General features: G+C 35.2%; 1 protein-coding gene across 1 annotated transcript; it reads left to right on the top strand.

Annotated features, from left to right (window-relative positions):
• The first annotated feature begins 16683 nt into the window (after window positions 1-16683).
• Window positions 16684-21302, top strand: LOC139846547 (uncharacterized). The gene is made up of 11 exons (XM_071836027.1): window positions 16684-16868; window positions 16979-17063; window positions 17494-17545; window positions 17662-17736; window positions 18133-18183; window positions 18342-18404; window positions 18617-18682; window positions 18848-18886; window positions 18976-19098; window positions 19172-19264; window positions 20818-21302. The coding sequence occupies exons 1-11, from the start codon at window positions 16778-16780 to the stop codon at window positions 21091-21093; spliced, it is 1014 nt and encodes a 337-aa protein (XP_071692128.1). The 5' UTR covers window positions 16684-16777; the 3' UTR covers window positions 21094-21302.
• The last annotated feature ends 4754 nt before the right edge of the window (window positions 21303-26056 follow it).

Here is a 26056-nt window from a genome sequence, read left to right as displayed (position 1 = left end):
AAGTCGAAGACAAAGTTGAATAGAAAAGAACACGCGTCGGCGGCTGACAAGCGACCTTACAAGACCACGTGGGAATGCAGAAGTTTAACGCATGTGCAGACATGTGCTATACTTTGTCAATGCCTAGGGAACACAACATTCTATTTGTTTAAACAAATAGTGGTGCCAAACCAAATTGGGATATTCCTGCAAATAGCTACCAAAGAGGAAAGAGGAGAGCACGCTATCTGATGCAGTTGTCCCCTCAAGTACAGACATCCTATGTACCAGTGGACAATAGAACTATTACACGGTTAATAGGACTACTATAAATTATTGTATCCACTATTGTAACAACTAGTGGTGTGGGATTATTTGTTTAAAGTCCAAAACGTGTAATAGCCTTAAGTTTATCCTCATAGCTATACTTAGGTAAATATGTATCAACCAACTATCATTCCGTCAAGGATAGTTGTAATTCTTTGTGATTTAATCAATAAAGAATAACAGTTGAAAAATTACCTTTAACTCTATTACATGCTTGAATACTAAACTGTGTTTAACTGTTAAGTTAATTAAAAGAAATTGTATTCACCCCCCCTCTACAATACTCCTGTTGTTAATGAAGGGACCAACAATATATATATATATATATATATATATATATATATATATATATATATATATATATATATATATATATATATATATATATATATATATATAATTATTAAGTATATAACCAAAAGAAGAAGAAAAAAACTACTTTACGTTTTGTTAACAACTAGTCCGGACCGGCCTGCGCGATGCGGCGGGGCTTTCGGTCGGTGTATTCATATTTAACGCAGTTTTATTTACAGAAGGGAAAATGGGCCATCTGTTATGCGTCGTTGTTGGTGTCGTCGTCTTTAGTGTTTTTTAAAATATGTCCGGTTCGAACGTAGTTAGTTTCGTTTTGTTGATAAAATTATTTCGAGCCTAATGGTGCTGGCGAAAAAATTTAACTCGCAGCGAGTAGGAAGATATGGGTTGTCGTTGTGTTTAGCGTTTTTTTAAATGTCCGTTTCGAACGTAGTTAGTATCGTTTTGTTCATAAAATTATTTCGAGTCTGGCGCTGCCGTCGAAAAAATTTAACTCGTACCGAGCGCGAAGATACGGGTTGTCGTTGTGTTTAGCGTTTTTTGATAAGTGTCTGTTTCGCGTATAGTTAGTCCCGTTGGGTTCGTAAGATTTTTCCGAGTTGAACGGTGGTATATGAAAAATTTAACTCACACCCAGCGAGAAGATAGGGCCCGTTATAAATTCGGATGAAATTAATTTCTTATATTTTAATTAAATTATATATTTACACTTTTTACCCCTTAAAAGTGTAAATTTGAGGGATCGTTATGAAAGTATAGGCGAAGTTGAGGGACCGTTTGTAATGTAAACGCGAACTCAAAACTACAATCGAATATAATTGAAACTGCAACATTTTCAACCACTTTTAGTATACACACTTTTAGTATATAAGGTTAATAATTGTAAGAGATACTCCCTCCGTCCCAGATTAATTGTCCCCAGACAAAAAACACACAGTTTTAGAAAATCCCACTAACTTTATTTCTCCACCAATGAAATATCTTCTCTCTCCAGATCCACCAATGAAATATCTCCTTTCCTTTCTATTTATGGAAGTAGACAATTAATTTGGGACATCCCAAAATGGAATACTGGACAATAATTTAGGGACGGAGGGAGTATATGTTATGTTAAAACATATTAGTGTTTCTCGGATTATGTTAGGTTCACTATCATTAAAATATTTTATTGCGAATATATAGTTATACACTACAAAAAGCTTCTCCTACGCGTCATAATGGTGGCCGCCGCAACACACGGCTCACCACCAACTTGTTTTTTAGTAAATTCGAGCTTTGTAGATTTTAAAATTACAATATGCTGCAAAAAAGTAAAAACAAACTACAGCTCGGTGGTTTCGCTTGCTTTCTCTAGAGTAACCCACCTGGGTACAATTCTTGGGTCTGTTATTTTTTAATGACAGTTACGCCTTATTTTCAGTCAGCCCATCCACACTTTTTTCTTCGATTTAGTCCAACAACTTTTCAAACTCTTTTAATTTTACATTTTATGCACTCCCAATTTTTCTATATATAAATATTACTTCAAATTCTTTTAAAATCTTTTTTTTACAACTTTCTTTCTCTTTTCTATTAAATATTTTTTAATGACAGTTACGCCTTATTTTCAGTGAGCCCATCCACACTTTTTTCTTCGATTTAGTCCCTCAACTTTTCAAACTCTTTTAATTTTACATTTTATGCACTCCCAATTTTTCTATATATAAATATTACTTCAAATTCTTTTAAAATCTTTTTTTTACAACTTTCTTTCTCTTTTCTATTAAATATTTTTTCCCGTTTTCTTTTCTCACATTGTACTATTAATTAACAAAAGTATCTGAATTAGGTTTTGTTTAATTATTGAAGATTAAATTATGTTTGTTGGGTGTATTGAAACGGATAATTGTCTTTTTATTTTGTTATGCATAACGGTGAAATATTTTATTTAAAACATATAGTTATGTACAATGAAAATTTACTCGCCCGCAGTGGAGCGCGAAGGACATCCTACTTGTTGTATTCATCACGAGAATTTTTGTTTCTTTATAGTGAGTCGTGTAAATAGTCTACACTACACTCATGTATTAAAAAGAAAAACTTGAATTTTAGTTGTAATCCATTAAGAATGCCATTATAGTTATGAAAAAAAATATATGTTAATCCATTTTAGATACGAGAATGAACATGGAATTTTTATGATCTTATTCTCAGATCTCGAATAGTTTACACCCAAATATGTTTTGTGATGATCTTAATTGTGTTTCAATCCCAATTTTGAGCTTGTTTAGATTTGAAGATGTTGAGTTTTGTTTGAAAATTTTGTTTAAGAAGATGAAAATTTTGTTTAATTTGAGAAGATTGATATAAACGGACGAATATACACTCACATGCGTGGCACATGTGAAAGGTTAACCATTAAAAATTTGACTGCAGTTAGTCAGGGGTACCAACCACGTAAGTTATACAAAATCTAGGTACCAACTACGTAAAAAAGGTTTAGGTGTTTTCATGATAATGTAAACAAACCACAAGTACCAACGACGAAATTTTTTTATTTAAAATATGAATGATTGAGAGTAATAAATAAGAGTAAATTTGAGAGTTTAATGATATTTATTGATTATTTTTAGAAGTTGACAATTATTTTAGGACAAATATAAATAGTAAGATAGACACTTATTTTGAAATTTTGAAATGCAGGGGTATAAAAAAAGAACTTGTACTATAAGCTACTATCAATTGTACCATCATCACCATCCACACTTCATTTCCTTTTTTCATTTATCATCAGAATATTCATCAACTCGACATCATATCATATCTTTATTAAATCACCACCTGTGTAATGCAAGGGAAAGAGCTAATATTGAGTTTTAAAAACACCAATAAAACGGAGAATAAAGACTTATGCATAATTGAAAGGAAAATGGGGTGTGTGAGAGAGAAAGAGAGGAGAGAGAGAGCTAGGAGAGAGTACACCATAAATCGCACATGGGCAGGCACACACAAGCGAGATCAATCCAATGGTGGTATGCAAGATCGACTAGCTAGGATATTCGGAATTCAATTAACATCGTTCATGTTTTACAATTTCCCGGAGTATTGGAGTGTGGCGGATCTGTGGAGAGTCTTTAAACCGTATGGTGACATTAGGGATGTGTATATGGCTGCCAAAAAACTCAAAGACGGCCACAGATATGCATTTGTTAGATTTGGAAATGTTAACAATGCAGATCGACTCCTTCTATCACTCAGCAACATCAACTTTGATGACTATCCCATTAAGATCTTTAAGGCAACAGAGAGAAAAGAGATTGGAAACACAAGAGGAAGAGATACAAATAATGGTGACACTCGGGGCACCATTAACGAAAGAATCCATGCTGCTTTCAAAGAGCATAACTTTCGGGATCATAGACAATATAGAGATGTAGCTGGCATTAAAGTTAGAGGTGCAGATTTAAGGGACAAGCTGTCCAAACCAAATGTTAATGATGAAGATTTAAGAGATAAGTTGTTCAAACCAGATCTGCGCCAAAAACTGGAGAAAAAATATGAAGCCAAAAGGGGTGAAAGGGACTTTTACAATGGAGAGAGTTCTACTGGAAAAGGTGGGATAGAAAAATGTGGGTTAGAAAAAGGTGGGATGGAAAAGGAAGTCAAACCTAGATTCATCAATATTCAAGATAAAAACTTCTCCAAAGATCTATTCAAACGTTCGCTGATATGTGTTTTGAAGGATTGGAAGATTATCTCTCAAATAAAAGATTTGTGTAGGGCGGAAGGCATGATCAACTGTGATATCAAGTATCTTGGAGGTTTTGAAGTTATGCTAATCTTCAACTCATCCTTTGAAGCTAAAAGGATAATTAACAACAATGAGCATGCTATTCATAAATGGTGTAATAGAGTTTGGTTATTAAATAGTCATCATGTTATCAAGGAAAGGTTGATTTGGGTGAAGATTTTCGGGGTACCGGTGACTTGCTGGGATGAAAAAACCTTCACTAACATTGCAAACCAATGGGGCAAAACAATAGAAACAGTAAACTGTCACTTGGTTGGAGATCAAAACCTAGTTTTTGGACATGTCCTCATACTATCCAAAACTATGGAATATATTAATGATAAAGGGTTAATTGGGTTTGGAACTAATGGTGCTTGTTTTGAAGTTCATGTTCAGGAAGATTCTAGTCAGACTGTTGAGATAAAAGTTGAAGATGTGGTGGAGGTTAATAAGGAGATTAATAATCCTGAGAATGACTTGGGCAATTTAAATTATAACGATGATGGTCTAGAAGATGATGAGTTTATAGATGATACATACGAGAATTCTGATGAAGATTACAACGAAAGTGATTTCGACTCTGAGTATGAAGGTATTGGTGTATTTGAGGAAAAATTACCAGAAAACAACTCTCCGGTCGACAATGGGTTTTCCGGTACCGGATTCAAGCCGGATAACCCAAGGGACAGCCCAATCAATGAAGACAGAGAATCGGAATGCCACGTGGCGAGTAGTCAGTTCCAAGAAGTCAATGTTGAAGAACGTGCTAGGCGTGATGAGCGTGATGATGATTGTTGGAGGGATAAAAACCCTAATGATGGCAAAGTTACAGAATCGATGGAGTCTGGTCGGCAAACGAAAAGTCCCAACTGTATTTTAAATGAAAAGTCCAACGGTATTGTTAGTCCAAAACAACATGTGGGTGATAATAATAGCCCAATATGTTTGTCAAATGGAGATAGCCCAACACGTATGGCAGATTCAAATGAAGTTAGCCCAATACGTATGGTAGATGAAGAGAGCCCAACACGTAATAATAATGGGAATTGTTCAAGCCCAAGTTCGGTTAAGGAGACTTTGGGCTCAAGTGAAAGCCCACAAGCTGATTTAAATATCGATTCAATGAAGAAAGAGAAGGTGGGGCAGGCTAATAATAGATTAAAAAAGAAAAAAATTTCAATCAATAATTTGGGACAAGAAGTCGATGGTCCAGATATGAGAATTGAGGAAACGTGTCATGTTGATAAATTTGACCAGAGGAAGAGTCAACAAGCAACTTCGAGCAGGAAGAATAAATCAAAGTCATCAATACCTAACCCTTCAAAACCGAACAGACAATCCAATTCGTTTAATTCAAAAGAAGAAGCAACACAAGCCAACAGATCAAAATCAAAAACTGGAATCATCGTGAATCAAAACACTTGTTGTTGGTCCAATCTGCGTAACTGGAAATCTTCATCCAGGCTCATGAATGTAAAAAGAAGTGCAAGAAAAGTAAGACCTAATGAGCAACCAATTAGATCGAAATGCAGCAACTGTGATATCAGTAAGTCCTCAAACTCTTCTTCAATTAATAAGGTGAATTTAGAAAATATGTCTTCAGCTTCTGATGAGTTAGGGGTCAAGGAATATGGTAAGAAATTGGGTCTTAAATGGAAAAAAAGACACACCTAGTTGTTTTATGTCCTTTCTATCGTAGTTTAGTTTTCTCATGAAGATCTTGTCGTTAAATATTAGAGGGTTTTGTCTTGCGAAAGGTGTGAATAAATTTAGTTGGTTAAAAAGAATGATCATTAAAGAGAAACCTAACTTTGTTATCCTTCAAGAAACCAAACTGAAACCAGTGAATTACAAGTGGGTTTACAAACTTTGGGGGTCTGATGATTGTGATTTTACTCAAAAAGGTAAGGTTGGTAAATCGGGTGGGCAGATGATTATTTGGGATAAAGGTTGTTTTGTGGCTGAAGATGTAATTAGTGAGGATAGTATTCTTGGTGTGAAAGGAGTCTGGAAAGAACTTGGACAAAACTTCAACATTCTTAACATATACGGTCCTCACGAAGACGATAAAAAACAAAAGTTATGGGATAAGTTGGAACTGTTAATAACGCAACAAGATGATGCTTGGATCATAGGTGGGGATTTCAACGAAGTGAGAGACGAGACGGAAAGATTCAACTGTGAGTTTGTTGAACATAGAGCAAAACGTTTTAACGAATTCATAAGTAGATCGAATCTAATTGATATACCACTAGGCGGTAGAAACTTCACAAGAGTTAGTGACGACGGCTTAAAATTCAGTAGGTTGGATCGTTTTCTTGTAAGTGATAAATTCTATTCGTTATGGAGGGACCTTACTTCGGTGGCACTAGATAGGGAACACTCGGACCATTGTCCAATTGTTTTAAAAGATGAGGATAGAAATTTTGGTCCTAAACCTTTTAAGATATTCGATGCTTGGTTTGATTGTGATGATGTCGAGCAAGTTGTTTTAGATGCGTGGAAGACTGATTGCCCCATTCAAAGTAGAAAGGACTGTTCTTTTAGGAATCGAATGAAAAATCTTAAAGGGGCTTTAAAAGTGTGGAGCGGAAAAAAATTCAAAAACCTTGATGATGAAATCGAAGTGCTTAAATCCACGGCAAACAGTCTCGAACTGAAGGCTGAAACATCTGTTCTGAGTGATGTCGAGAGAAACAATTGGAGGGATGCCAGGAAACAGTGGCTTGAAAAAGAAAAAATTAAAGTTGACATGCTCAAACAGAAAGCACGTGTGAAATGGATATTAGAAGGTGACGAAAATACCCGGTACTTCCATTCTATTATCCGAAGAAAAAACAACTATTGCAATATCAAAGGTCTTAATATAAATGGAATCTGGAACAACAATCCTAAAGATATTAAGGGGGCTGTTTTTGAACACTTTAAGGCAATTTTTGATGAACCTGATAGTGATAGACCATCAATGGAAGAGCTTATTTACCCTAGCATTTCGACAGCACATGCAACAGCTCTTGAATCACCCTTTGAAGACAAAGAAATTAAAGAAGCGGTGTTCGAATGTGGTAGTAATAAGGCTCCCGGGCCCGATGGTTTTAACATGAGTTTTTATAAAAAGTATTGGGAATTGATAAAAGATGAACTCATTATGGCTATTAAATGGTTTTGGGATAGGGGAGAATTCTCAAGAGGTTGTAACGCTTCCTTTGTTACTTTGGTTCCAAAGAAGAGCAACCCGGTCGGGCTTGGTGACTTTCGTCCTATTAGTCTTATAAGTAGCTACTACAAGATTATAGCTAAAATTTTATCCAATCGGCTAAAGACTATCATACCGGGTATTATCGGGATGGAACAAAGCGCTTTTGTTAAAGGTAGATACATACTTGACGGGGCTCTAATCGTGAACGAAAGCATTGATTTTTTGAAAGCAAAAAAGCGGAGAGGTTTTCTCTTTAAAGTTGATTTTGAAAAGGCGTTTGATTGCCTTAATTGGAATTTTTTGATTGATGTTATGAAGTGCATGGGATTCGGTACAAGATGGAGGAAATGGATCTTCTCTTGCCTAAGCTCAACTTCCATCTCCATATTAGTTAATGGGTCCCCCACATCCGAATTTAAACCTTCCCGTGGGGTTCGCCAAGGTGACCCCTTATCTCCATTTTTATTCATCATTGCTTCGGAGGGTCTAAACATTTTGGCAAAAGCCGCATTGGATAGGAGACTTTTTAAAGGCATAGAGGTTGGTAATGACAAGGTTCCTATCTCCCATCTTCAATACGCGGACGACACTATCTTTATGGGCGAATGGAGTCGAACAAATGTGCATAATCTTCACAACCTTCTTAAATGTTTTGAATTGGCGTCTGGGTTAAAAATAAATTTTCAAAAGAGTTGTATGTATGGGATTGGGGTCAATAATGAGGAAACTAGTCTGATTGCAAACATCTTCGGATGCCAAGTGGGTTGTTTTCCGTTCACCTACCTAGGCTTACCGATGGGTGCCCGAATGAAAAAGATGAAAGATTGGGAACCGGTAGTGGAAAAAATAAAATCCCGACTCTCAAATTGGAAAATGAGAACGATGTCATTTGGAGGACGATTAACTCTTATCAAGTCGGTTCTTAGTAGCCTTCCATTGTACTACTTCTCGCTTTACCGTGCCCCACCGTGTGTGATAAAACAACTCGAGTGTGTGAGAAGAATGTTCTTTTGGGGCGGGTCGGATACGGATTCAAAAATTCCGTGGGTTAAATGGGATCTAATCTTAGATACTTATGGGAATGGGGGGCTAAATATTGGGTCACTTAAAAGTAAAAATCTTGCTTTGTTGGGTAAATGGTGGTGGAGGTTTTATACCGAAACCGATTCTTTATGGGTTAAAGTTATCCGTAGTGTGTACGGGCCTAGTGGGGGATTGGATCTTGATGTTGATAACATTCGATCCTTTTACCCCTCCACTTGGCGTGATATTTTGTTAACAGGTAATGAGCTTGAGGAAAAAGGCATAAGCTTCAGGAACTCTTTCAAGAAGACTGTGGGAAACGGGCAATCAACAACATTCTGGGACGAGAGATGGATCGGGGAAGATAAACTCAAAAACCTATTCCCAAGATTATACAGACTAGAAAAGAACCCTACTGTACGAGTTGCTGATCGAACTGGGACTGCTGCTGGCGTCACAAACTGTTGCTGGGAATGGTTGCGAGTTCCATCAGGTAGAACCGAAGGCGAGCTGCAGATTTTAACTGGTTTAATCGCAGGATACAAGTTTGATCGAAACAGAAACGATGCATGGGAATGGTCTCTAGCTCACAACGGTATCTTCACTGTTAAGGCTCTAACCTCTCTTGTGAATGTTTACTCCTTATCTGTCAATAACAATGTGCAAGAAACTATCCGAAATAATCTAGTTCCAAAAAAAGTTGAAGTTTTTGTATGGCGTGCAAGACAAAAAAGATTGCCGGTAAAAATTGAACTTGACAAGAGGGGAATAGACCTTCATAGTGTGAGATGCCCGTTGTGTGATGATGACCTTGAAACCGTGGACCACTCGTTAATATTTTGTGATAAAGCGATGGACGTTTGGAATCGTGTTTGTGGTTGGTGGGGTTTCGGGCCCCTAAACAATCTAAGCATAGATGAGCTTCTTCGGGGCAACACTTCAACCTCAACATCAATCCTTGGTTCGAAAATTTGGCAAGCGGTGGAATGGGTATGTGCGTATCTAATATGGAAGAATCGGAATGAGATGGTTTTTCGAGGAAAGCAATGGTCCGGGCCGTTAGCTTTAAATGAGATCCAAGTGAAGTCTTTTGAGTGGGTTTCAAAAAGGTTGAGAAACAAAAAGATCGATTGGCTAACATGGCTAAACGATCCGAGTGTATATCTTAATTCGTAGTTTGCTTCTCTTTTGTTTAGTCTCTTTGTATTCTTGTTCTTGGTGTTGCTCTCTTTGCAACCCTTATAATGTAATATTGTGAACTTTGTATTGTTGGGGTGTTATGGGGTGGATTGTGCATTGCAATTCTTCCTATAGCATGGCCTTGTGTTAATTTTAAATCCTTCTTGCTTTTCAAAAAAAAAAAACACCAATAAAACAAGAAATATTGTTGTTTGGTTTATACAAGAGAAAGAGCTAAAATTGAGTCGATTCATACCCAATCGATCGGCGATCGCATATACTAATATGGTCAATAGTGTTTATTTAGCGCAACATCTTGTCGTTTCAAAAGCATGTCAATTGTTGTTTTTGCATTGAACACTCAACTCAAATAGTAGGCGCAAATATTTATCACGAAGTTGTGTTTTGCCGACCATAGAATATGGTTTCTAATTATTGTCCATACATTATTACATTCCTATTGAACAGGGGCGGCTCGATTTGCAATATTTAGTGTAAAAATTTTGGGTTTTTTGATTTTGCCCCCAGTGGATTATTTTGTTGCCCCAAAACCTCCATATTTTGCCCCAAAGTCTCCGTATTTTACCTCAAAACCTCTATATTTTACTCAAAAACCTCTACAATTTGCTCAAAAATAACCATATTTTTCCTCAAAATCTCCGTATTTTATCCAAAAAAAGTTGCTACGGTTTAAAAAATTAGGGTGAAAAAAAAATTTGTTTCGCCACTGCATGATATCGTCATACGAGTTGTATAATTGTTATTATCCATTTCAATATGAATATATTCTTCTAGATATTTAATACTCGTATATTTACAACCATCGAAACATCAAATACAGCTTTTTGTGTGAAAATTCGTAAGTGATAATGCTGTAGCTTTTATATATCTTTTATTCTACTATCCATCATACTCTAATACTACCGGGATATTTGGGTTAACGATTAGAAACTGATTATTTGATTATTACGTTTTCAAATTTCAAATAATTAAATAATATTGTTTGACAAATTTTAACTTTAAAATCAATTAATTGCGATTTGAGAGGCTCAAAACATGAAAATAGATAAACAAGTCACCTCTTACTGCAGCAAAACGTGATTTTTTTTATTTTCTGATTATTTCTTTTTCTACTTATTTTTCTTTCAATTTGTTTTTTAATTCATCAAATAATATGATTTACCAAACACTTATAAAATTTAGACAAAATTGCACCGGGGGTCCCTGTGTTATGTTCGAAATAACAAGTGGAGTCCAAAAGATTTTTTTACCTTGGGGGGTCGATGTGGTTTGCAATAGTTTCACCGGGGGTCCAACGACCTAACGTCTTTCTAAATCTAACGTTTTTGGGCCTCACATGACTTGCACATGAGGGTAATTTCGTCATTGCATTTCCTCTCCCATTTAATAAACATCTTTTTGTCCAAAAATCCCCTACAAATTAAAAAAAATATATCTGGAACTCGACTTTTGAGATCTCTGGTCAAAATCAAAAACCAACCACCACACCTCCTCCACCTCCCACCACCACCGCCACCACCATCATCATCGTCGTCATCACAAGCCTTCATCCCTAAACCCGAAAATCCACCATTATTAAACCCACCAGGTAGCAGATTTGGAACTTTGTGAGTGTTAATGGATTTGGAACTGCGACAGATCTAGATCGACATCTGATTTAAAGAAAGGGAAGTTTAAAATTTTTGATAATTCTTAATCTCACAATTTTCAATTTGGGTTTCCAGTTTGCAACAGATATTTGGCAGATCTTTTCCTTGATACGCATGTTACTCTGATCCCTATTTTAAGTGGGTTTTTTTTTTTTTTCTTTTCAATTTTAACCTTTGTTATCAGTTAACAAACAAGAAGGAATATGAAGATAGGGTAGTGTATCTATTCTTTGTGTGATATCTTCTTCACAAACTTATATTATTGACCGTCAGTCTCATTTGATAATAATCCTATTTGATTGGTTGTTAGTCTTCGAAATTGAAGCTGAAATTTGTAAGTCTCGATCCTTTATATGATTGCAATTTTAACTCTCACATTCTGTTATTAAATTAGTTTTATCTTAATCTTATGAATCTATTGTTCTTAATATAGATGCTCATAACTCTTATTGCATTTGTTTTTTTAACTCTGACCTAATCTATTGATTCATAGATTAGTTACATCGTGAAAGAAAATGGAAGCATCTTTTGATGGCACTGGGCTTTTGAATAAGAAAATGGAAGCATTTTATTTGCAAAAATGAGTTTTAATTTCATTATTAATATTTATTTTAGTTTTAGATCTAGAATTTTAAATTGGTTAGATTAATTTAGTGTTGTTGATTTGGGTAGATAAATTTAAGGTTTTGATTGGGTTAGAAGAGTTTTGGGTTGAAAGAAAGATTTTGATTTAGGATTTTGATTTGGGTAGATAAATTTAAGGTTTGGATTTGGGTAGAAGAGTTAGAAGGTTGAAGATGAAGAAAATGAAAAAGGTGAAGTAGATGGAGATAACATTAGCAGGTAGGTGGTTTTGGGGTATGAGATAAAAGAGATGTGTAAAAACATTTAAAAAGACGAGTTTACCCTCATGTGCAGGTCATGTGCATCACTTATCTGTTAGAATTTCACTGATGTTAGCTAAATGGACCCCCGGTGAAACTATTGCAAACTACAGTGACTCCCCAAGGCGAAAAAAATCTTTTGGACTCCACTTGTTATTTCGAACATACCACAGGGACCTCCGGTGCAATTTTATCTAAAATTTATTATTAGATTATTGCGTTTTCAAACAGCATAACCAAATTCAAACACTAATAATATATAATCCGTTTAATTATAGCTGATTAGTTGATTACGATGATCTAAAACGTATACTTAATTTTTCAAAATGAAAATCCAAACACCTCCAAAAATCATGATTTGAGAAGAGAATTTGTAGAAAACAATTGTTATGATCAGATGAACCTAACATATTAGGAGTAGAAATGTGAATGTAGGTACGTTATGATCCTGACATATCGGATATGTAAGTTACGTTTGTATGTAATATGGTTTTTAGGGGTGGTCAGTATTTGGTTTGAAACCGTGGAACCCGAAAACCAAACCGAAACCAAACCGGAAAAAAACAAAACCGAATTTGAAAAACGGTTTTCGGATCGAGTCAAACCGAAACCGAATTTGAATTCGGTTTTCGGTTCGGTTTTCGGTTTTGAAAATTCTGAATTCGGTTTAACCGAAAACCGAATTCAAAATCGAATTCAAAATTTTTATATATTTATTTTGTATATTTATGTTTTAATGTCATTATAATTTGGGATCCAATCAATAAAATATGTTTTCACCCATATAACGATTTGGTAACTCACATTATAATTAAGTTACTCAAATTATTATGTTCTTCTTCTTAATAACAGAAGTGGTAAACGTCATAAGTAAGCTGTATATATTAATAAATCATCGAATTCTTGATAATTTAATAGTACGTCATTGTTTTAGGATACAAATAACTAAGACATCAGTAACGCCACAATTAAACTACCATCGTTCTCAGTTTTTTCATAATATTCGGTTTTAACCGAAAACCGAACCGAATCCGAATTTGAATTCGGTTTTCGGTTCGGTTCGGTTTTAACTTTGAATTCGGTTTTCGGTTTTGCGCAAAAAAAATTCAAAACCGAATACACCGAACCGAATAAACCGAACAAACCGAAAATCGAACCGATGAACGCCCCTAATGGTTTTATTCGTTTTATATGTGTAACCCATATGATTATTAATTAGCCACCCATATTTTTATATAATATATATAGGGAGAGGATCCATGAAAACTTAGTTAGGAAGAGAACTTAGAGAATTCACATACTAATGCATATTCACTTACCATATGCATCTATTCTTTGAAAGAAAAAAAAGTTACAAAATATATATATTTTTAAATATTTCGGAAAAAAATTAGAAATTTCTTTGAATTTTTTTTTTTATTCTTTTTAAGAAATTTCACATCAACACAGACTGACACGTGTCATTCTGTGTGGCACATACTGAGCTACGTGTCAGTCTGTGTGGCACAGACTGAGCCACGTATCAGTCTGCGTGGCACAGACTGACCCACATGTCAGCCTGCGCTGACGTGGCAGTCAGTTTGTGCTGACGTGGATTTTTAAAACAAAAAAATTATTTAAAATTTTTTTCCCAATTTTATTATTATTAATTTTTTTTTTTTTGCGAAGAATAGATGCATATGGTATGTGAATGTGCATTAATATGTGAGTTCTTTAGGTTCTTTCTCACCCTTATTTCTCTCCGGATCCTTTCACTATATATATATATATATATATATATATATATATATATATATATATATATATATATATATATATATATATATATATATATATATATATTGAAAATCAAACAAGTATCATATATTAGTATAAATGTGATATTTACAGTGAATTGGAATGAGCGTCCACATCAAAGCCATCAACCTTGCGAATCGTATGATAATATCTATCTATACATATTGTAACATCAGTCATTTTTTTAGTCACAGCGAAAACTTATTTTATATCAACAAACCATAGCTAAGTAAACAACTTAAAGCGCAGTTTTTTATAGTTATATAGGTGTTACGTTATTACACAAAACTATATAAAATAGCATAATAATATAGGCATTAGAGTTTGTTATGTTAAACATATCTACGAAACCAACTTCTCCAAAAAAATCCAGCTTTACATAGTCTAACCTTCAAGGGAAGAGATGTGGGGGTTAGCACAAGGCTAAGTGAATAGAAACATCCTAACAGTTATAGACATTTAGCATCAAGCTAAGTACAATTGCATGATACGTCAATTAAACAGCCAATAAAGGACCGACGGTTTGCACGGGCCTACAACTACTAGCTGACAGGGCCAGAGTTTACCGATAGTTCTTGTTACTAGCTCCCTCGCATAGTAATAAGAACGCAGGGGATGCTTCATTCAAAACTATACTACACGAACAGTAACACTTGAACCCAACTACATAAATCATAGTTAACCTCTTGCACAGCTACACAAATCATAGCCGGTTGTCGAGCTACACAAATCATAGTCGACAATACCCATGTGCACATAATCATGACAAACAACATAGTACATCATATACTATCAAATCATGTCAAACATGGCAGGACACAGTAGCATAACCCGTGCTATTAACATATAACAGTTAAGATAATCTAACTCACCTGATACACAAATTCTTGTTAGCAAAGAGCTTCCATAGGTTGGCTCCATTACTAGCAAATTCCTGCTAGTGCCAATGTGATGGTAATGATGCTTCAAGCGAATTATTAACCCTTATATACTAAATGTGGTGGGAATCTTTGTAGCTTTAGTTATATGGGATTGTAGTTTTGAATTTGCGTTCACATTACAAACGGTCCCTCAACTTCGGTTATATTTACACAACGACCCTTTAGGTTTACACTTTCTCACGTGTTAAAAGTGTAAATATATAATTTTATTAAAATAAAAGAAACTAATTCCACCTGAATTTATAACAGGCCCTATCTTCTCGATCGGTGCGAGTTAAATTTTTTTGAGACCACCGTTCAATTATAAAAAATCTTACGAACCCAACGGGACTAACTATACGCGAAACGGACAGTTTTTAAAAAAACGCTAAACACAACGACAACCCGTATCTTCCCGCTCGCCACGAGTTAAATTTTTTCGACGGCAGCGTCAGAATCGAAATAATTTTTTGAACAAAACGAAACTAACCACGTTCGAAACGGACACTTTTTAAAAAACGCCTAACACAACGACAGCCCGTATCTTTCTGCTCGCCGCGAGTTAAATTTTTCCGACAGCACCGTTACACTCGAAAAAAATTTATTGAACAAAACAAAACTAACTATGTTCGAAACGGATACTTTTTAAAATTTGCTTAACACAACGACATCTAAAACGGCGCTTAACACATGAGCCGTTTCCCCCTCTGTAAATACACAACGCTACGTTAAATATGAATACGCAGCCCGAAAGCCCCCGCTGCAACGCGCGAGCCGGTCCAGACTAGTTTGAAGCATTGCTTGATTTTTTATTTGTATAATATGTATAAAAAGTTATACGTTATATTAATTAATTATAAATTAATTAGGGTGAGTCCATTTGAATGTGAGAGTGTATTATGGATACTAAAAAAATATGTTACGAGGTGATATTGATGTGATACAATGTTAATTCTAATACATATGTCATCATTAAAATGATATGTACTTCGTATCTTTTTTACTTTTTAGGTGGTTCTAGTTTGTTGCAAAAAAAAAACATGTGTATCGGCAGGGACATGTTAGCCCTGTGTTGACTTTGTCAACCCATCCAGCGGTCCCCGGTAGCCCACTGGAGCCTGGCGAAACACCATCACCAATTACCCCACAGCATGCCAGGCCCGAAATTCGAACCTGCATTGTTATTGTTGCAATCTTCGCATGCGTGGGACCAAGGGATCATTTGGGCCCGGTAAGAATGGTTTTTGATCCAATTATTTGGAAAATCTTCACCTAGTGGGAATCGAACCCTCACCTCCCCTAAGGAATAGTGAGTCATTCACCAACTAGGCTATTGGCCCTTCTTGGTGGTTCTAGTTATCTTTGTGGTTTGCTTAGATAGCTAGTGGGTCGTTTTTGTCTTAACTGCTAGGTGCGCTAGTAGCAGTTGTTCATCATTGTAACATTTTTTATTATTTTTTAATAATATTTGTCGGGTAATTATTTATTAAATCAAAAAAAAAGTTAATTATTGTAAGGTGAATAAGCACAAGTTTAACTGAGTTGGGCTATTAATCGGGTTCAAATGGAGCCCATTCGTTTGGGGTCATATATTATGCAAAACCCAAAGCTTGATAAACATTTGATCAAGTGGTTTGTGGTTGTCGGAAAAGCAAACCGCAGGGAGAGGGGAGTATTGGGGGTTTGGAAGCAGGCGACTGAAACTCGCCCTCTCAATGACGTCATCATATTCACTAGTTATCTTCATCTTCCTCGTGTTCATCTTCCCACCCTCATATTTCTCTCTTCCTTTCATCATATTACACGGTAATATATTATTTTATTGTATTATTATCAATTTTTTATATTAATTATATTACATATATAGGAAAATTGCTTAATTAAAGTTTAGCATATGAAATGAATTTGTATAACAGGTATTGGAGATCAGTGTTCAAATAAAGGGATGACGCAGTTCACTCAGGAACTGAGCACCTTGTCCAAATCAACAGGATTTTGTATGTAAGGCTGCCTGATTTTCCTCTTCTTCTTATGGATTTGATTATAATTATAATAATAAATAATAATAATAAATAATAATCCGTGTAATGTGAATAGTCGCCCTCTAAAACATATTATGCCATTAAAGGACTTTAACCCTAATCTAATCTAATACTTTCAAATATAAAACATAAGAAGTAACTTGATATTTTCATTTTCTCTCATGTAACATACCATTTATATTATATTATCTTCTGTGATATAGTATGTACTCAATATGATATTGTGCGATTTGGACGTTCTTGACTGTAAACCGTCTTAATGCATGTTTTTAATGATCTGATGACCTTGATTTGGGAAGTTTGTGCACAAAATTTTTACTTTTCAGCTATTTTTATTTGTAACCTGCAAAATCGTTGATGTATAATTTATATGTGATGTGATGCTTTAGTGAAATTGGAAATGGAGCTTGGGATTCATGGTTTACGCCCCTACTAGAACAGGTAGAACTCACAATTATAAATATATAAAACCTTCAGGGATGTTAACTATCAAGTATCATGGTTCCTATAATATATATACTTATATACTTATTAAATTTATCTTATGTAATTGTCAGACTCAAGTTGTTTGCGATAAGGTGAAGAAAATGAAAGAACTCAGCAATGGTTACAACATAGTTGGACTTTCTCAGGTAAGTGTTAGGATCAATTGCAGATGCAATACAATGCAACATCTATCATCTGATGTGAAGTGCATCATCAATGCTTTTTTCATGAATGTGATTGGGGGTATGCAATAAGACGTTGCATATCTATGGAATGTGGCAGTCGATATGCATTTTATAAGACCTTGCATGCACATTTAGTTTGAGTTGCTTTTAGTAATCAAAGTAGTCCCCCTTTAAACAAAATCTCATCATTTTCTGATAGCTTGTATGGTCGCGATGCTCATTCACTCACTGTCTTGAATGTTTGTGATTTGGCTCTCATTAACGTTTTAGTATTGTTTACTTTAATCTGATATTATTATTACTTTTAGATATTATTTCAGCTATTATTTCAGCTATTTCTTCTCTGCATACGTACAGGGAAATATAATAGGACGAGGTGTTATTGAATTTTGTGATGGTGGCCCTCAGGCAAGTACAGCTTTTCCTGTATTATTTGGTCTTTCCATTGTTTTCGTTTACTCGATTTCCTTAGAATAGTATGTTTTGTTTGTTTACTTGATCATATAACATCAACATACTTTGGTTATTTTGAATCTTTTTTTTTTTTTTTTTAACCTGAAAGACAGGTAATGAATTTCATCTCTTTGGGAGGACCTCATGCTGGTACAGCCTCAGTGCCTCTCTGTGGTGTAAGTAAACTACTCATTTATGTAGTATAAGTTAGGAATAGAAATAAGATAAATATCTGGAAAATGGTTTAGATTTGAATTGATTTGTTACCATATCACTATCTCGAACACTATATAATTTTAAATACCAAGAACGGATAACATTATATAATTTAAATACCAAAAACATTTCTTCAATTGTTTTGAACATCTTGTGTGATTTGATTTTGCAGTCAGGCATTTTCTGCAAGATAGCAGATGCACTTATGAAGTCAGAAATATATAGTGATTATATCCAGGTAAAATGCTATGCATCCAGGAGCAGGAGTAGTTTAAAACTATATTATTTATGTATATTTATCTATGAGCGGGAGCAGGAGCAGGAGTGGTTTAATTTATTTATATTATTCAGCTATATTTATTTATTTTGCTCCTGACCCATATATGCTTGGAGTATGGTGCAGGAACACTTGGCCCCCAGTGGTTATATCAAATTGCCAAACGTAAGTCCTCCGCTAAAAAGTATGTCTAAGTCAAAATTACACCACTCAAAAGTCAAAACATTGTTTTGTTGGTTGTTTCAATTGTACAGAACATGGATGCCTACTTACAACACTGCAGATTTCTTCCGAAGCTTAACAATGAACTTCCGGAAGAAAGAAACTCCACTTACAAGAAGAGATTCAGCAGCTTACAAAATCTGGTCCTTATCATGGTACGTACGTACGCATCAAACTCTTGTTCCACCAGTTTCTGTCTGTGTAAGCTTATTATACTTTTGTTGACAGTTCGAACAGGACACTGTATTGATACCTAAAGAAACTGCTTGGTTCGGATATTACCCATATGGACAGTTCACTCCAGCTCTGGCTCCACAGCAGGTTGGTGATGTGTAAAATCTAACTTATAAAATACTAGAGAAATTGACTCAAAAACTTTACACAAGGCAGACAACTAAAACCTGATCGTGCAATAGCTAGTAAGTGAATTGACCATTTCGTTCCACAGAGAGCAGTAGTTTTGAGAATTTTTAAACTAATAATTATCCTAATAAAATTGGGGAGTTGAGATTTTAAACTAATAAATGCAAAAAGTAAGAAAACAAAAATTCAATGGGGATAAAGGTATCCACTTAGAGTCAAATCCCTAGGATCTGGATTGCTTTGTTTATAAAACCATTATAACTGATTTTATGGTGATATTGCAATTGTCCGTCGATTTCACAATTTCTTAACTAGATCCCTAAGTGTAACTGTAGCTAACCTAGTTCACTAATCAAACCACTTATTAACAATCTAGGCTGGTTTCCTGCACCTAAACTACTGTTATCTTGGAAGTATAATCAACTAACGCTGGTTTCCCGCACGCAAATCAAAAACACAATCAATCAATTACTCAAAACTATGATTCAATCTCACGTTAATTACATATCTTGCCTTAACCTCACAATTGTTCTAGCTAGATAATCAATTACACTGGTGTCCCGCATTCAATCAAACAACATCTAAATTATCTTTCAATAACCTAGAAAAGTCTATCAATTTTGTTAACTATCGTTAATTTAATCAACAAATTAGCAACCAAATCAATCAATAAACATGAACAACGGTGGATCTTAAATCAACATAATCAAGAATAATAATCATTTTTATATATCAAAGAATAAACAATCCATCACATTGGTTCAATCATCTAAGTAGATACATGAATAATTTAGCTAGACATAGTCATGATAAAAGTAATCAAATGCAAGGATAAACAAAAAGTCATCATAGCATTAATCAAGAATAAGAAACTAGAGTTACCAATGATTGAATCTTGTTACAATTGAATCCAAGTGATTAAAACTAAAGCACAATAGTGGAAAAGCTCCAAAATTCGACCCTAAACCCCAAGAGTTCGTAAATAAAAAGATGTATAAAAAGTTAGGGTATTATGAGGTATTTATAGATGGAAAATTCGGCCTGCTGACCGACTCAATTCTCGCGACCGCGAGGTTCACAAAACCCACATTTCACGACCGCGAAATATCATATGGTGCCCGCGAAATTATATTTTTATTAAACCAACTTCTGTTAACACTTTGCGCCCGTAATCCAAAAGCTCGCGCCCGGAAACTACAAACTCGCGACCGCGATCTCACGAACACGAGATGCTTCCACATCAGCACCTACGATTTAAATTTGTCTTTTTTGCTTTGTGTTGACCATTTGCTGTTGCAAATCGTTGAATTCATCCAAAATACCAAACACGAAGACTTCTTGAACTCAAAATCATCAATCATGAACCAAATTCTTCAATCTTCATCAAAATATAATTGAAGGAACCCGATATCGCGAATAAATAAATGCATAAATGAGGCGATATCATTTGGTAACAACAATTTTTTAAAGTTATGAATCTAGTATTTATTTATTTTATTTTTTTTTTATAGACCAAACTTTATGAAGAAGATTGGATCGGTCTGAAAGCGTTGGATGAAGATGGAAGAGTGAAGTACATCAACGTTTCAGGAAATCATCTTGGTATTTCAGATGACGATATAAAAAAACACGTCATTCCTTACTTGAAAGACAATAATGATGATTTTCAAGACGTTGATGAAATAAAACAAGTGGCTGCTTTGGAAGGATATTCATCTTATACATGGCCACCATCAGTTAAAAGTTTTTTCAGTGATTTACTTTCACTTGCAGACACTCATATATGACTTTAAATCGGCCTTATATCAGCCTCGTAGTTGATCATACGAAAAGATTATATATGTATTCTAAACTCGGTATATTATGTTTAACGATTATATTAAGCTTGGGTAAAAGTCACCTGAGCTGATTTATTTTAAGGTCTTTACTTTAATGGTCATCAGTTTAAACAACTATCTACATAAGGCCACTCTCAAACCATGAGATGATAGTATTTAGGTTTGTTGTCTAGTGGTACTAGTGGTATTATATTTATATTGATTGATAGACAAAGAAAGAGGCCAAATTTATCAATGATGACGATTTGAATGTCAAGAATGTAAATTTTGATATTTCAAAACTTTACATATCTTGGTTGTCATCAATATTCATTCAATATACAAGTATACATTGGTGACCTTTTGTATGATTACCACTGGCGTATATTATATTTATATTTATATTTATTTATATTATATATTAAAATATTTAAATTATATTATATGGTACAAATAAAAGATAAAGTATATCAATGATTGTGTGATGCCAATGGTATATACATGTAAAACTAACTTTAGACACGTATATACACTCGCGGATACACACAAGTACATATATTTTAATGAACACGAATCATAATCATTAATGTATGTATCACCACAAAAATTTATTTTAGAAGTGCTAATGTATTTAGTGATGTTATATCAAAGCACTTTTAGTTTAGCGGTTTGAAAGAATTCATCAACTTTGACTTTGTGATTTCGAGTTTCGGTCATTGACAAAAAAAACGTGCGTGTTTGATGTTTCAAATAAAAGTTTGTGAGGTTGTATTTTGATTTATGATTATATTTAAGATGTTTAACAGTTTTTTGTTATTATTTTTTTTTTTTTAAGTCGTGAATTGTCAAATGTATATTAATTGTAAATAATCTTGTCTAAAGTAATTTTTTTTGTTACCCTCATTCTGAAAGATGACTAGGTCGACCGTTAGGTCCAAAGTTTACACCTCAACATTGCGTACATTGTTTTACGTGTTACATGTTAATAAAAAAAACCTTAGATGGTTGTTTCTTTATGCATATATTCCCCTCGAAATCAAATCAAAAACATTGTGTTGATTTGCTCAAGCTACAATTCAGAAATGATTTAAGTATATGAGAAATTCATAAAATAAAACTTTCCAAGAAGCATGAATGAGCTTATGAATGAAATAAAATTTCTTATCCCAAACATTTTCTTCATTTCCAATGTTCTTGTCACAAAATAAACTGTACCGATAAAAGAAGATAACAATGCGTCAAGAAGATGGTTTTTTTATAGGGAAGTGATATGTATACAACCACTTTTTACACATACACAATCAAACACGCTTTACAGTGCTGTACATATACCCTCATTATTAATCAACAATACTAATAATTAATAACCAAGTAAAATGTACGGAATAATAACTAGTACAATACTAATCAAGTGAACACAAGCATTTAAAAACTCATAACTTCCATAAATATATGGAAAAAATTACTTTTGTGGTGATACACTATTGTAAACCTTTAACTCCCATCTCATGTTACAATTTATCCCTTTTTGCCATTGGTTGAGCTAATATATCAATTATCTAGTATCTCATACAACCTTAATGATATCAATTGCCCAAATGTTTCTTCCTAAACGCTTAATCGTAAGGGTAACTGATCATATACATAGCATTGTATATGTAAATTTTATTTGCTAAAGGCCAAGGACAGAACTGCGCGAACTATAAGGCAAAGTTATGAAGTGTTCGCTGAAAATAAGATCAGCAGATGGATTCCCGCGCTAATAAATGACTGCGGTTTGATCCGCTGAGTTTTCGCGGACGGTTAGGTAATTCGCAGATCGCGGATATCTCGAATACTATAAATAGAGAGCTTGACCTCTCATTTATAGGTTGTTGATTCTCTGCCATTTTGCCCAAGCCTTTGTAATTTCCACTTGTGATCTTGCCCAAGGGATTTTTACATCGCGCAAAGGTGAATTATGCTAATTAACAATCAAGACCGGGTCGGGGTGGTTGATCACTTGATAGTTAAAGTGAAAGACGATCATCGGGGCCCAAAATAATCATCAAACATTCCATCCTCCATTGTAATCTTATTGCACTCAATCCGTAATTAAGTAACATTATTAATTAAGGATTGATCAATTGGCGCCATCCGTGGGACAATTATTGGCGCCAATTAGTTTTCCGAAAATGAAGAGCGATGATTTCTCTGAAATGCCGATAGTGGTATCGTGCAAAATCGCGGAAGCTGACATCACAGTCATGAAAGTCCATGTCGATAACGGTAGTAGCGTCGATATTATTTACGAACAATGTTTCGCTCAACTGCCAGAAAGTATTAAAACGAATCTGCAAACAACCGCGGTTTCGCTAACCGGTTTTGCAGGAGAATCTTCATTACCTATAGGTGTTTTGCCATTAAATGTTGAGCTAACTGATGTAAACGATGATGCTTTGGCGCGACAAGCGCGGTTAGATTTTTATGTTATGCGAGCTTCATCTCGTTATAACATGCTGCTGGGAAGAACCGCTATAAGTAAATTTGGAATTGTCCCGTCCACAATTCATGGCATGATTAAGTTTCCAACATATAAAGGGGTTGCCACAATATGTTCAATGAGCATTATGCCTATTTGTGCGGCTGTTAACGTAAAAATCGTAGGGCAGGACCCTGTTGATGATGCGGATACCATGGAAATAATTAATCCCGCATATCCAGAGCAGAAAATCAAAGTAGGACGCAATGTTAGTGCGGATACTAGGAAACAAATCGTGCAATTACTTGTCCAATACATGGATGTTTTTGCTTGGTGCGAAAACGATATGACTGGGGTTCCGCGTCATATTGCGGAACACAGGCTTAATGTAAATCCAGCTTTAAAATCCGTAGTGCAAAAGCGAAGGGGCATGGCCCCAGATCGTGTAAAATGGCTATGCGAAGAAGTAACAAAATTGGTGAGAGCTGGAATTCTGCGCGAAGTTCAATATCAATCATGGATTGCAAATCCAGTGTTGGTGAAAAAACCTGATGGTTCCTGGAGAATGTGTATTGATTACAAAGATTTGAATAAAGCGTGCCCCAAGGATAACTATCCGCTTCCAGAAATTGATTTAAAAGTGGAATCTTTACATGCTTTTCCATATAAATGTTTTCTGGATGCGGCAAGAGGTTATCATCAGATTCCTATGGCGCAAGAAGACGCAGATAAAACCGCATTTCATACGGGCAAAGGCATATATTGCTATATAATGATGCCTTTCGGTTTAATCAATGCGGGTGCGACATATCAACGGTTGATTGATACCGCGTTTGACAAACAAATAGGGCGTAATCTTAAAGCTTATGTAGATGATTTAGTCATAAAAAGCACGACGCAAGAGCAAATCATTGAAGATATGCGCGAAACATTTGACAAACTGCGAAAAATAAACATGAAGCTTAATCCGCTAAAATGTAGCTTTGGCGAAACTGAAGGAAAATTTTTGGGATATCTTGTTACAGAACAAGGTATTCAAGCTAATCCGAAAAAGATCGCGGCTATAGAAAATGTGACCGCGCCAAAAACGGTTAAAGAAGTGCAAAGTTTGACGGGAAAACTAGCCGCATTAACGCGTTTCTTGTCTAAAGCTGCCGAAAGGCAGTTGCCATTTTTCAAAACTCTAAAAGGGTGTCTGAAGCAAAAGAATTTTGTTTGGTCCAGTGAAGCAGAAACCACGTTTCAAGAGATGAAAAAGTTGTTGAAAACTTTGCCTATACAAACAGCGCCAGTTCAGGGCGAAATTCTTTATCTTTATATCTCAGTGGCAAACGAAGCTTTCGGTTCAGTTTTGATCGCGGAAAGGAACAAAATACAAAAGCCGGTGTATTTTGTTAGTAAAGCTCTTACGGGAAGTGAAATAAACTATGCGCCGATTGAAAAGTTTGTGTATGCGCTTATTTTAACAGCGCGAAGGCTACGAAGATATTTTCAAGGGCATCCAGTGCATGTATTAACTAATATGCCAATCAAGCAAGTCTTAACCAAACCAGAGATATCTGGTAGACTCGCATTGTGGGCAGTAGAATTAGGTGCTTATCAAATATCTTACATTCCGCGTAGTGCTGAAAAAGGTCAGGTTATGGCGGATTATCTCGCTGAACTGTCTGGAGAGTTAGAGGTGATTAATGAGCGAACCGCGCTAAAACCGGTACTCGGCGAAACTTGGGATTTGTTTACTGATGGTGCTTCGTGCGCAGAAGGTGCAGGTGCGGGTTTGGTTTTGGCAAGCCCAAGCGGTGAGGAGCATACATACGCATTGCGGTTTAATTTTGATGTGACAAACAATGAGGCCGAATATGAAGCATTGCTCGCAGGCTTAAATATTGCGAGAAAAATGAATATTGTTAAGCTGCGTGTATTTACAGATTCGCAGTTAGTAGCGAATCAGTTTAACGGATCTTTTGAAGCACACGATCCCTCTATGCAGAAATACTTGCAGCTATTGGAAGAAATGGCAGTGCGATTTGAGCATTTTGAACTCGCACAGGTGCCAAGAATCCAAAACAAAAAGGCGGATGCGTTGAGCAAATTGGCTGCTTTAATGTTCTCGCACTTTCAAAAACAAGTATGGGTTGAGGAATTACCAAGTAAATCAATAGATAGTGACTTAATGGTCGCATCTGTTACAGAAGAACAGCCAAATTGGATGGACCCAATTCTACAATATATCCGCAGTGATATTCTGCCAGATGATAGTCGCGAAGCTCGTTTAGTAAGAGAGCGAGCGCCAATGTATATCATTCAAGATGATATCTTATATCGCAAATCATACTGTGGACCAATGATGCGTTGTGTTGGCCCAATCGAGGCAGAAATGATTATAGAAGAAGTGCATAATGGTGCTTGTGCACTGCATTCAGGCTGCAAAACTATCGCAGCGAAAATTATGCGAATGGGATACTTTTGGTC

The sequence above is a fragment of the Rutidosis leptorrhynchoides genome, chromosome 5, assembly GCF_046630445.1.
Source record: "Rutidosis leptorrhynchoides isolate AG116_Rl617_1_P2 chromosome 5, CSIRO_AGI_Rlap_v1, whole genome shotgun sequence".
In the NCBI taxonomy this organism is placed as follows: domain Eukaryota; kingdom Viridiplantae; phylum Streptophyta; class Magnoliopsida; order Asterales; family Asteraceae; genus Rutidosis; species Rutidosis leptorrhynchoides.
The sequence above is the reverse complement of the archived record's forward strand: the minus strand, read 5'-3'. Positions and strand labels throughout refer to the sequence as shown.

Coding starts and splice junctions, on each gene's coding strand:
- LOC139846547 (XM_071836027.1), top strand. CDS start 16,778: ATGACGTCATCATATTCACTAGTTATCTTCATCTTCCTCGTGTTCATC. Junction 18,887..18,975: donor GTTATATCAAATTGCCAAAC/GTAAGTCCTCCG, acceptor TCAATTGTACAG/AACATGGATGCCTACTTACA. Junction 19,265..20,817: donor CAGCTCTGGCTCCACAGCAG/GTTGGTGATGTG, acceptor TTTTTTTTATAG/ACCAAACTTTATGAAGAAGA.